General features: G+C 40.1%; 1 protein-coding gene across 5 annotated transcripts in view; it reads right to left on the bottom strand.

Annotated features, from left to right (window-relative positions):
- Positions 1–12885, bottom strand: part of WIPF3 (WAS/WASL interacting protein family member 3) — a 93396-nt gene that overhangs the window by 65453 nt on the left and 15058 nt on the right. For all 5 annotated transcript variants that reach the window (XM_060305471.2, XM_030857443.3, XM_060305472.1 and 2 more), the window contains exon 2: positions 3429–3545. In XM_060305471.2, coding sequence (XP_060161454.1) covers positions 3429–3488 — 60 coding nt within the window. In that variant the 5' untranslated portion in view covers positions 3489–3545. The remainder of the gene's footprint in view (positions 1–3428; positions 3546–12885) is intronic.

Below are 12885 nucleotides of genomic sequence, written 5' to 3' on the forward strand. Positions count from 1 at the left end.
ATGAATAAGCATTGCTGTCATCCAATAAAACTTTGTTTATGGACTAAAATTTGAATTTCATATATTTTTCATATGCACAAAATATTATTTTTCTTTTGATTGCTTTCAATCACTTGAAAATGTAAAAACCATTCTTAGCTCGAGGGCTGTACCAAAACTGGACCATGGGCTCTCCTCTAGTTTGCCAACCTCTGTCGTAGAAGGTCCCACATTCTGGATGTGCCTAGTTGCTTGCTCAAAGAACACTAATTTTTGGCAGGTCACTGCATGGTGATGCTATGTATTTCTTGTTGCATCACAGCAAAAGGCTGTGTAAAGGTCATTCTATGACAGGTGACACTTTGATCCCTGTTAAAGGTACATTTTCCCCTTTGTAATTAGAAGTAATCTGTGGGTGCCACTTGGGATCCTGTGAACATCCTGTTCTCCAAAACATTTCCCTAAGTGGTTTTAGGTTTCACGAATGATCCTTGCCTGAATCAATTATTATACTGGGAGTTACAAAATAATTTTGATATGATTTTCAGTGCTACCTAGAATACTGTTTTGTGGATTACATAATCATTTTTTATTGAATCTTCTGGTTTTAAATATTTAGATTGTTTCCTTTCTTTCTTTTTTTTTGGTTGCTATCACAATAATGCTCTCATTAATAATCTATAGCTAAAAATTTCTCTACACTATGAGTTACTGAAAGGAAATTAGTCGAAGTGAAACTAGGTCATTGAGTACAACCACTTTTTAAAGGGACTTAATCCATATTAACAAATTGTGTTTTAGGGGATTATATCAATATTTGCTCCTATTAAGAGGTATAAGTGCCTGGTATAATAAATGACTATATGCCGCAGACTTCTTAAATCAAATCATCCAACCTTGTGTATGGTGGGGGTGGGTAAATGGGAAGGGGGCAATGGATGTGCCTGTTAGCAGTAAATAAATAAATCAAGCACTAAAAAAAAATGTTATAAGTGCCTGGTTCCTAACACTCCAGGCAACATTTAAAAAGTACCACCACCAAACTGATAGATGAAAATGATTTCTCATTATTTTAATTTGTGTTTATTCAATTATAGTGAGGTTGAAACATTTGTATTTCTTCTGCCTGGTCATATCCTGGGCCCATTTTCTACTCATCCTTTCCATATTGATCCCTAAGAGCTCTTTATATGCTCAGGTTGTTCATCCTTTGCCTATAATATGCACTGTAAATATTTTTCCCAGATTGTAGAAAAATGCGTCTTAACAAAATATTAAAGGACTTCCCTGGTGGTGCAGTTGTTAAGAATCCGCCTAGCAGGGGACATGGGTTCAAGCCCTGGTCCAGGAAGATCCCACATGCTGCAGAGCAACTAAACCCCGTGAGCCACAACTACTGAGCCTGCACTCTAGAGCCCACGAGCCACAACTACTGAGCCCATGTGCCACAACTACTGAAGCCCACATGCCTAGAGCCCATGCTCCGCAACAAAGAGAAGCCACCGCAATGAGAAGCCCGCGCACCACAACGAAGAGTAGCCCCCGCTAGCCACAACCAGAGAAAGCCCGAACGCAGCAATGACGACCCAATGCAACCAAAAATAAATAAATGAATAAATTTACAAAAAAAAAAATTAAAATTTACATGGTTATTTTCCTCCTAAATTGATCAGTTCCTCCATGAGATAGGTAGCAAAAAAAAAAAAAAAAAAATTTAGGAATGGGGAAGGGAATGCAAGAATTATCCAAATGCAGAATTATTTTTGTTTATTATGAACTTAAGCATATTAAAAGAAAAAGACTCCCTAATGAAATTTAAAATTTTATTATCAGCATTCAAAATTCTTTTCTGGTCTTTCCTATTTATTACATATATAGCTGATTTCATGATGCACAAAATGTGCCTTGTTTTTAATTCATCATTCCATATCTACTTTCCATTATCAGCACACTTATAAATGTAATTTTTAATTAACACTTTAACATAATGCAATTTTTAATTAACAGCATGACAATACAGTTCATTTAGTTCTCATAAACCACTTAAGATCTAACTTTTCACTAGAATAAATAGCGTTGCTGTGCACATACTGTATAAATTCTTTTTTGGTTCCTTTAGGGTTAAATTCTTAAGTCAGTCTCAAAAATAAAACTACTTGATTACCAGGGGAAAAAGCGATACATTCAGGCTTATTGTTTTTTGTCAGAGAACACTCCGGAAAGACTCATTCAACATTTGTTGAGTCCCAGGTATGTCACCAGCAATGTTTAAAAGAGTTCATTTCCCCAAGTCCCCAACAATATGGGTTTTGATAAGTTTATTTATTCTGGCTAAGTTTATGGACATACTGTGGTATTGGGAGTTACTTTAAGTTGTGCTTCTTCAGGCCCAGCAAGTCTGTGTGAGACCCACATTATAGTTTCCTGTATGCTTCTTTCACTTATAAACTGTTCATCTCCATGCCTTCTTTGTGTCAAATTCGGCAGTGGAAATTCAGTACTGATTCCTATTCTTTCTATATATTGGCCAGAGAGCTTTCAGGTATAACTCACATCATGTGCTTTCCTTCCACTCTCTTCAAGGGCAAGGGCCAAGTTTCAGGAAGGTGTATGCCCCAGCGCTTCAGATACGGTCAGTGTGCCACGCTAACGTCATGGGGGTGACATAGGACCTCAAGCATACCCTCGTTCTCACCAAGGCTGGTGACCGTGCAGCAGGGCCTCAGACCCTCCTTTCATAACCTATACTCCCGCGGTCATGTCATCCACGCATCTGTGGAGAGGTGTGCACCCCAGCGGCAGGATAGCGGGTAAGGCTCTATTCCTGGCCCCAAGTGTCAGTGGTGGTAAGGGTGAGAAGCCCTGTCCTAAAACAAAATAACCACTCTCTGGGCCTCTCCTAAGCCCAAACCAAACTCCAAGGGAGACAACACAAAGCGAAACAGACTGAGTTCAGTCTCGTGCAGATGGGGAGATTTCATTTAGAGATTTATATTTTGTTGTGCATTTCACATGACACTCCTCTTACTTGGTCCCAGAACCTGGCAACTGAAGCCCAAGCTACTGTTAGCACCATCCAGATCACACACTGGAACTTGACTCTGAGCACACGCCTCCTTGGCTATGCACTTCAGCGTGGCCTCCCCTCTGAGGTTTCCCGTGAGATGAAACAGTCGATTAGGGAGACTCTGGGAAGCCTGTATCGAGCAGCAGGAATTAGAAGAGAAATCATGTAGACGACGCTGAGGTAGAGGGTGGGAGCTGCCACGGAACGGGAAGGGAAATACCTGGGCCAGGCTGGTTTGGAATTAGACCCTGGAGCCGTAGAGCCAGCTACCAAAGGTGCCACCTGCCATAGCAGAGCTGGGTGGTGGCTGATTCTGAACATTTAAAACCTGCTCAAGTGTATTCAAGTAAACCAGACTGAAAAAGAAAAACCCAGGTCTTACCGGGGGCGCTGATGGGGGGGGAGGCGGAGGCAGAGGTGGCAGTGGCGGTGGCAGTGGCATATGTCACAGCGTGGGTGTTTCTTTCTTAGGAATGGTCCCAGGAGAATGGTCTCTGCTCTGAAAAGGAGAAAACGGTGAGTTTAAACTTGGATGTCTTTATTCACGCACAGGTAATACACGTCAGGCAGGCATACAAATGTTATAGATAGTTTCATTCCTTCACTTGCCCGCTCATTCATTCATTCATTCTTCTTTCAATAAATACTGAGTGCCCACTGTGAGGCAGGCATTGTGTCAAGTGCTGGAGACTGAAAGAAATAGCTAGATTTTTAGAAAGAATTAGGTGACAAAACGGATAAAATTTAGCTATTTATGTCTCAGTGTAAACAGAGCGTATTAATAAATAACAACACTTCACTCCATAATGAGTACTGCAAATAACAGATTCTACCTCTTTAAGCATTAAACTTTTATCATTTTGGATGCAATTTAAAAATATTCTGCACATACCCCCATTTTCCTAAGCAGAGCAAATGGAATGAAATTTAACCTTTTCTGAATGTGGCAGGCTCAGCGGTTACTCATGTTGCCAGCCTCCAGCCAGGCTTATACAGGCATTAGCTATCTTCCTGCTTCCTTCTCTGCTGTCACTCTTAACTTTGCTTGCTGTTTTTCTGTTGTGGTTTCTATACAGTCATCTGCGTGGGGTCATGACACTTCTCAGCAAAGACTTAATATCTGGCATTTGCTACACGGAGGGCTTTGGGGCATGCTTCTGCAAAAATGGTTATGTCCCAAAGAGTTAATATTGTAGGATGTCTGATCTCCAGATAAATATGGCATTGCTCTGTAGAGTGTGTGTTTGCATGCATAGGTTTGAATATGGATTTGTGTTTTCAAATCTATATCAAGACCCACTGCAAAGACTTAAAACCTATACTGCAGAAAATCCCCAACAGTTTACAAAAATGAGGAAAACCTAGAGAATCTAAAAACAATTTAAGCAGAAACAGAAATCAACCTCAGACTCAGGCAAGGGTAATTTTGTGTTCTTTCTGTCCTTCTAGTCACTGGAAAGCTCAAGCAAGTCCTGTACCTCTGTTTCTTCAATGCTAAAATCCTACCTCCTTTGTATTATTCAATTTTTTTTTAACTGTACGAAGGGCCTTTACTGTTTGCAACAGGAGGCGGAAGAGGAGGGGATATGACAGCTCTGGCTCCTGGGGCAGCTCCATAGACTCAGTTGCTGCCCTCCTGTATTATTCTGTGTTAATGTTCTTATTTCCTAGAGGCGAAAAGCAATTATGTAACGTGGTACTTTATTCTTAACACAGTCCACTGGATTTTGCTTGCTTAATATATACTAGTTTTCTTTACCTTTTTAAATAGTGGCTATATGTGGCAGGCTAATCACATTAATTTCCACAACAATCCTCTAAGGTCGGTAGTTTATTCCCAACTTTATAGGTAGGGAAAATGACATTCTGAGACACTAAGTACTTTACCCAAAGTCATACACAGCTGGTAACTGGTAGACCTGGGATTGGAACCCAGCCAGGCTTATCAGGTTCTCACGTCCAGGCTCTTTTCAACGTGATTGTTTTTTTTAAAATTATAGTAAAATATACATAACATAAAATTTATTATTTTAACAGTTTTAAAGTATGCAATTCAGTGGTATCAAGTACAGTCATCACCACTATCCATTCTCAGAACTTTTTTTTTTATCATTCCAAACAGAAACTCTGCACCCATTAAACAATACTTCCCCATTCCTACTCCCTCCAAACCCTGGTAACCTCTGCTCTACTTTCTGTTACTGTGAATTTGCTTATTCTAGGTACTTTAAATAAGTGGAAGCATACAATATTTGTCCTTTTGTATCTGACTTATTACTCTTAACATAATGTCTTCAAAGTTTATTCATGTTGTAGCATGTACCAGAATTTCATTCCTCATTACTCAATTATATGTATATGCCACATTTTGTTTATCCATTCATCTGTCGATGGACACTTGGGTTGTTTCTACCTTTTGGGTATCTTGACTAATACTACTATGAACACTGGTGTACAAATATCTCTTCAAGACCTTGCTGTCAATTCGTTTGGACATATACCTAGGAATGGAATTGCTGGATCATACAGTACTGGCCTGTTTTAGAATCCCCTAAAATGGTATAGACATTGTGAATGGTATAAAATATATGTATAAGTTCAATTCTGGGGAGAAAGAGTCCATGATAGTTTTCTTAAGAGTTCCAAAGAGGTGCGTGAGCTGATCTTTATAGAAGACAACAATTTCCTATAAAGTAGTCCCCTGAAAGAAGGGGCTTGATAATTACTATGTCACTGCCTCTTTCCTTGATAGTAAAACTAGGACAGAAAGACTGAAAAAAAAAAAAATACTCATCAGAGTCCACAGCATAAAACTATAGTAGAATTGGGCAGAGATCCCAGAGGACAGTAAATACTTCTTTCAGGTAGCATCAATATTATTTTATTATATAATCTAATACACACAGTAACATAGGGTCAGACAAAGTTGGCATTTTACTGGCTGAATGCTAAAGCAAGTTGGATGTGAGCCCACAAATTACTTGAAACAAATATAAATGATCAGTTGTTTGTATTTCAACACTTTCTTTCATAGAAGGCGTTGGGTATATTCTTTACATGATCCTTAATTCAGTGGCAAAATAATTTCAGTCAAAAATTTATAGCAGGGAATAAAGGGTTGGCTGAAGTAGTAACAGAACGAGAGAAAATATGGTCTCATTATATAAGGATTTTATCTTTTAACTAAGACACATGAGAGCAGACAGACCTGCTTCCCTTGGTGCAGAATGGTAATGGGTTCAGAAGAGTAACTTACAAAACTTAAATGTCTCTTACCTAAGGGTTTTGCCATTTATCCAAAGAAAAATGACTGTAGGAAATAATTTTAAGGAGAATTGTGGCACAACTATTCATGTAAGCCCTCAGCACACAGACTATATTTTCCAGCCTCCCTTGCAGTTAGGTGTGACCATGTGACTAAGCTCTGGCCAACAGAATGAAGGCAGAAGTGATGTGCTCTGTCTCTAGGCTGGCCCATAAAGACTTTCCATCCACTACTTTTCTGTCTTCCTCCATCCACTGGCTGGAAGCAAAGGTTCTACTGTGGGCAGAGCCATGGATGTAATGAGTCTGGGTCCCTGACTCTCCATTTTAAGGCCATCTGCCAAACACCTGATTAGACTTTACATTCATGAAAAATAAACTTCTGTGTTAAACCATGGAGAGTCTGGAGTTAATTTGTTAGAGTCACTAATATTTAACCAACCTAATATGGAACTAAATTGAATAGAACTGATTCTCCTTTTCTTTTTTCAAATTTTTAAAAATTTTTTTTGGAGTATAGTTGATTTACAATGTTGTGTTAGTTTCAGATGTACAGCAAATGAATCAATTATACAAATATATATATCCACTCTTTTTTAGATTCTTTTCCCATATAGGCCATTGCAGAGTATTGAGTAGAGTTCCCTGTGCTATACAGTAGGTCCTTATTAGTTATCTATTTTATATATAGTAGTGTGTTTATGTCAATCCCAATCTTCCAATTTATCCCTCACCCCCTTACTCCCTGGTAGCCATAAGTTTAGAGCTGATTTTCATTATTCATGGTAGCTAAGTTCTTTACAGTTGCCATGAACACTGAGTTAGCAAATACCTGAACCATTGCTCCTAGGAGAGACCAAAGGGTTAGGCCCATGTGAGCCGCTGGTCACAAGATTTTTGTCAGCTGATTAATATATAACTTTGTTTTATATATTAGTGTTTCTGATTAAAGATACTATGTTTAATAAATTGTTGATTCATTCATATTATAACTCATGCCTGAACAAAGCTTATCTAACATACATATTTTCTCCATAAGGCAAATCACAGCCTTCCTGTGTTCAAGAACACTAGGCAGCACTATAGCACTATACCTGGGGCGGGCGGGGGGGGCACTGAAGTGAAATCACCAACAATAAGCACAATAATTTGAAAAACATGGCACTAAATAGAATATGAAAAGGACACTTGTTTACAGTGTGAGAGCTGGAACGAGAAGGCAGAGTGCTGCTCGTTCAGCCTCAGCTGGGAACGTGTGCATGACGCGACTCGAGCTTTTCCCCTCCCTGTGCATGTCTGTGAATAACCGTGAAGTCACCTCCGACTATTGATTTTGGGGTTACAAATAAAGTTTAGAGGGTAGGTGATTAGCAAACTGTGGAATCCATGAATAATGGGAATTGACTGTATAACTTTTTGGACCCCCTATATATATTCAGCATTGTACTAAGTATTTATAATATACTGTTTTATTTAACCCTCTCAACAACTCGATGGTAGATGCTGACATTTCCATAGTAGAGATAAACCAAATTTTGTCTCAGAGAGGTTATGTAGTTTCTGCTAAGTTTCAGCAGGAGTACCAGAGCTGCATAAAAGCCCTGGCCTTTCTGATCCAAAACCTCATTTCTTTGTTTTACTAACTTGGTATAATTCAGATCATATTACTTATCTACTTCCATTTTGCAAAGTATTTTAGAGACCCTCGAGTGAAAAGGACCTCCTACAGGTAAGTATCGATATAATTCTTCCATGTGCTCCCCCTAACCTCAGCATCCTTTACTCTCCATCTAGTTTTATCCTTACAAATCTGAGAGTGACCATGTGCCACTGGGCTTCTGTCTTGCTGAAATCTCAGGAATGATTTTTCAAACTCCAGGATGAAAGCATATTTTTATACTTAGTACTTGATGGCTGTGAAGGCTTTTTCTTGACAGATACAGTAATTAAGCAATTATCTAGAGAAGTATTTGTTAAAATCTGACAGTTAAGAATGCAGGGCTCCAGGAAGTCACAGGCTGTACCCATGAGCTCTTTGATGCTTTGTGCTCTCCCGTACATTTAAAAATGTCATTTTGCTCTGCAGTGTATTAAAAAATGCTTAGGATAAAAAAAGCCAGATTCTCAAAGGCTTTTATATTTTCTCCCAACTCATGAAATAACTCTGAAAACCAGCATCGAGATGCAGGTTTTCAAACACCATTAGAGGGGAGGGTGCCAAGAGGAACAGAACTAACACTGTTTCCACGTGAGACCCCGAGTGTGGGGGACAGTGCTGGTCTCACAGTCAGACTTGGGTTCTACTTCTGCCGCTGCTTTTCCCCAGCTGTGTGGCCTTAGTCAAGTTACTTAACCTAACTGAGTCTCATTTTCTTTATTTGTAAAACAGCTACCATGCTTAACTCTTAGTTTGTTATCAGAATTAAAACAAAGACTGTAGATGAAGAACGTAATACAGGTCCTGACACAAAGCAGACACTTAATTGAAGCTATATTTATCATCATCATACCACCATCCTCTCCACTGCCACAAGTAACAATAAGAAAAGGTGGGGCTTCCCTGGTGGCGCAGTGGTTGAGAGTCCGTCTGCCAATGCAGGGGACACGGGTTCGTGCCCCGGTCCGGGAAGATCCCACATGCCGCGGAGCGGCTGGGCCTGTGAGCCATGGCCGCTGAGCCTGCGCGTCCGGAGCCTGTGCTCCGCAATGGGAGAGGCCACAGCAGTGAGAGAGGCCCGCGTACCGCAAAAAAAAAAACCCAAAAACAAACAGTTAAATATGCTGAGCTTTGTGAGTTATTTCAGAGAGAAATAACTCATGTTCTACAATTTTACACACTAGTTGCTCTTGTCATCATCACTTTTCTCCCCTAAGTATAGTTTGTCAGATCACAGCTGTTCACACACAGAAAATGTGCCTATTTTTAAAATATAAGCTACTATTTGACAAAAGCATCTTTTGCTGGTTCTAAAAATACATTTGAATAGGAATCTGAAAATAAGCTTCTCTGGGCACTCATAACTCTTTATGGTCTTGTTTTTGTTGTTGTTGTTTTGTTTTGTTTTTACATCTTTATTGGAGTATAATTGCTTTACAATGGTGTGTTAGTTTCTGCCTTATAACAAAGTGAATCAGTTATACATATACATATGTTCCCATATCTCTGCCCTCTTGCATCTCCCTCCCTCCCACCCTCCCTAACCCACCCCTCTAGGTAGTCACAAAGCACCGAGCTGATCTCCCTGTGCTATGCAGCTGCTTCCCACTAGCTATCTATTTTACATTTGGTAGTGTATATATGTCCATGCCACTCTCTCACTTTGTCACAGCTTACCCTTCCCCCTCCCCATATCCTCAAGTCCATTCTCTAGTACGTCTGTGTCTTTATTCCCATCTTACCCCTAGGTTCTTCATGACATTTTTGGGTTTTTTTCTTAGATTCCGTATATATGTGTTAGCATACGTTATTTGTCTTTCTCTTTCTGACTTACTTCACTCTGTATGACACTGTCCTACTGAGTCCCTTGTTTCTTTGCCTATGAAGCCAGGAAAAGAGAAGAGAGATTTCTCACTTCTGCACTAATGCGGGCAAATGAACCCCGTGAGGCGGTCCATTTCTCACACTGTGGTTTCAGCAGGGTCCTGCCACTCTACCAATCAGTCATTTATTTATCAAAGGTGCCCTGCAACCAGGAAGTCACAACCCAAGAGCCCAAGAGCATATAAGGCACACATCAAAATGTTCTCGAAAAACATGTGGTAAAGTTGCCAAAGCTATAAGTAAAACAATAAAGGAATTTTTTAAAAACTTTCTTTCCAGGTTATGGTGAAAATGATGTACGAGTGGTCACTTTCTCTTGTCACTTCCTCATTGTTTCAGAGCAAATTCTCTGGGCACAGTCCTCTCCTGGGACTTCCCACCTGTAAGCTCTCATGCCCCCCCCCCCACCAACCACCTCGTTAAGTGAAGACCATCCTCTTATTGGCCAAATGGAAGTTGCTGCTCTCACTCTCCTCAATGGTACAAAATTCCTGGAATATTTAGCTTTTTGGGGTAGGTGGGGCATGTCGATCTGAGTAAGCAAGGAAGCAGGGGATAAGGTAGGGGGAAATAAAAAGCACAGGATAAAAAAGTCTTTGAACATTTGTGTTCTAGATTATAGTAAGGTAAGTTAGCCCTGATACAGCCCTTGCGATGTGTCAGGCACTATCCTTAGAACTTTTCATATATGAACGTATTTAAGCCCCACAATATCCCAATCAGATAGATACTATTATCGCCATTCTTCAGATGAGGAAACCAAGGCCCACTGAGGTAAAGAAACTTGCCCAAAGTCACACAGTGAATTACTGGAGGGGCAGGCATTCAAACGTGGGGTGTCTGGCTCCAGAGTCCATGCTCTTAAGCACCATGTTAACTTAAGTCACTTGTAAACATACGACTTTTTATAGTTTTTGTCACATCCACATACCACCTGAACTTACTTTAAAATTGTTTATTTTGCGAAAGAAACTTTAAATTATTACCATAAATGGAAAACCAATATTATTTTCCATAAATAGATGGTAATAATAAAAATCAACTTAACGATTATTAAGATAAAATATTCATCTATGTACCATCTAAACTCATTTCAGGTTTCCATAGTGATACTTAAACCTTGGTGCTTTGGGGAACAGTGATCTAGAGCAGTGTTTCCCCAATTTTAATGGAGGACGAATCACCCAAGGGGTCCTGTTAAAATGCAGATTCTGATTCAGTAGCTCTAGGGTGGGGCCTGAGATCCTGCATTTCTAACAAGCTCCTGGGCGAGGCCAATACTGTTGGTCTGAATCCATACCTTGAGTACCTCTAGAATGTGGAAGCTTGTAAGAAAGGCACAGTCTCCACCCCAGACCTACTGAATCAGAATCTTTGGGAGTCTCTTGTCAGCAAGTGATTATTGTGCCCACTGAAGTTTGAAAAGCCCTGCTCTAGAACAACCAGGATGATGAAATGCCCTGCCCCATACAGTTGGAAGTTGTGTCCTCTACTGAGAAGGTTCTTTTTTCTGTAGATCCGTTTAATTTCAGCAGTCTGGGTCCATGAAAATGGCACACTGTACTTAGGACTGGAATTGACACACAAGGGAAACAGAAACTGAGCTGAGTGCCCATGAGCTGAGTGCCCATTCACCTCTTCCACAGGTGATATGAAGGGTTTCCCACACCTGAGATACACCAGCCTCGACAGCAGCTCCTGAAGTTGAATCTGCTCAGGCCTGACCAGATATGATAATTAATTATCTGCTGAAATGCTTAAAGGATTTATGAAGATTGTCCATGTGTGTTCTAAAACCAAGATACACTTTAACCACAATCTAATACGGAAGCCACTAAGTCACACCTACAGTGAGCTCAGAAATTGTTTCCTTTTATAAGACTTATTGAAATGCAAATTTGTTCCCAGATCATTGAATTCATTATAATATTTGAACAGTATTAGGTGAAAAGATATAAATAGTGATATTGATAATATTTATCATTGACTCAAGCATTTTAATTATGGACTTCCCTGGTTGTCCAGTGGTAAAGAATGCACCTTACAATGCAGGGGACGCGGGTTCAACCCCTGGTCAGGGAACTAAGATTCCACATGCTGTGGGGGAACTAAGCCAGCGCACCACAACTACTGAGTTCACACGCCTCAACTAGAGAGCCCACATGCCCAGGAGCCTGTGTGCCACAACTAAAGAGAAGCCCGTGCAATGCAACGAAAGATCCCTCATGCCACAACAAAGATCCTGCATGCTGCAACTAAGACCCAACGCAGCCAAAAATAAATAAAAATAAAATAAATTATGGCTAAATGCCATAAAAATCGTTGTGTGTGTGTTTCCCAAGAGTTAAAGGAGAAAATATTGATTTCCTGTCTTTTTTTTTCTGCCTTTGAATTAGCTAAAAGAAGAACGAGGCTTATTAAAAAGATATGATAGGGCTTCCCTGGCGGCGCAGTGGTTGAGAGTCTGCCTGCCGATGCAGGGGACACGGGTTCGTGCCCCGGTGCGGGAGGCTCCCACATGCCGCGGAGCGGCTGGGCCCGTGAGCCATGGCTGCTGAACCTGCGCGGCTGGAGCCTGTGCTCCACAATGGGAGAGGCCACAGCAGTGAGAGGCCCGCGTACAGGAAAAAAAAAAAAAAAAAAGCTATGATTAAAAAAAAAAAAAGACATGATGGGGGACCTCCCTGGCGGTCCAGCGGTTAAGACTTCTTCCAATGTAGTGGGTGTGGGTTCCATCCCTGGTCAGGGAGCTAAGATACCACATGCCTCACGGCCAAAAAACCAAAGCATAAAACAGAAGCAATATTGTAACAAATCTAATAAAGACTTTAAAAATGGTCCACATCAAAAAAATCTTTTAAAAAAATCTTTAAAAAAATACATGATACTAATCAGACATTTATAAGTAAGTCTCATTTTACATAACAGTTATGCTTCTGAAAAATGGCATCTCTAATTCTGGAAAAATCGAGGTATGCTTTAAGCATACAAAAGGAGTTTATTATTCAATGGAAACCCATAATCAATGTTATAA

Source organism: Globicephala melas, chromosome 9 (assembly GCF_963455315.2).
Source record: "Globicephala melas chromosome 9, mGloMel1.2, whole genome shotgun sequence".
Lineage (NCBI taxonomy): Eukaryota > Metazoa > Chordata > Mammalia > Artiodactyla > Delphinidae > Globicephala > Globicephala melas.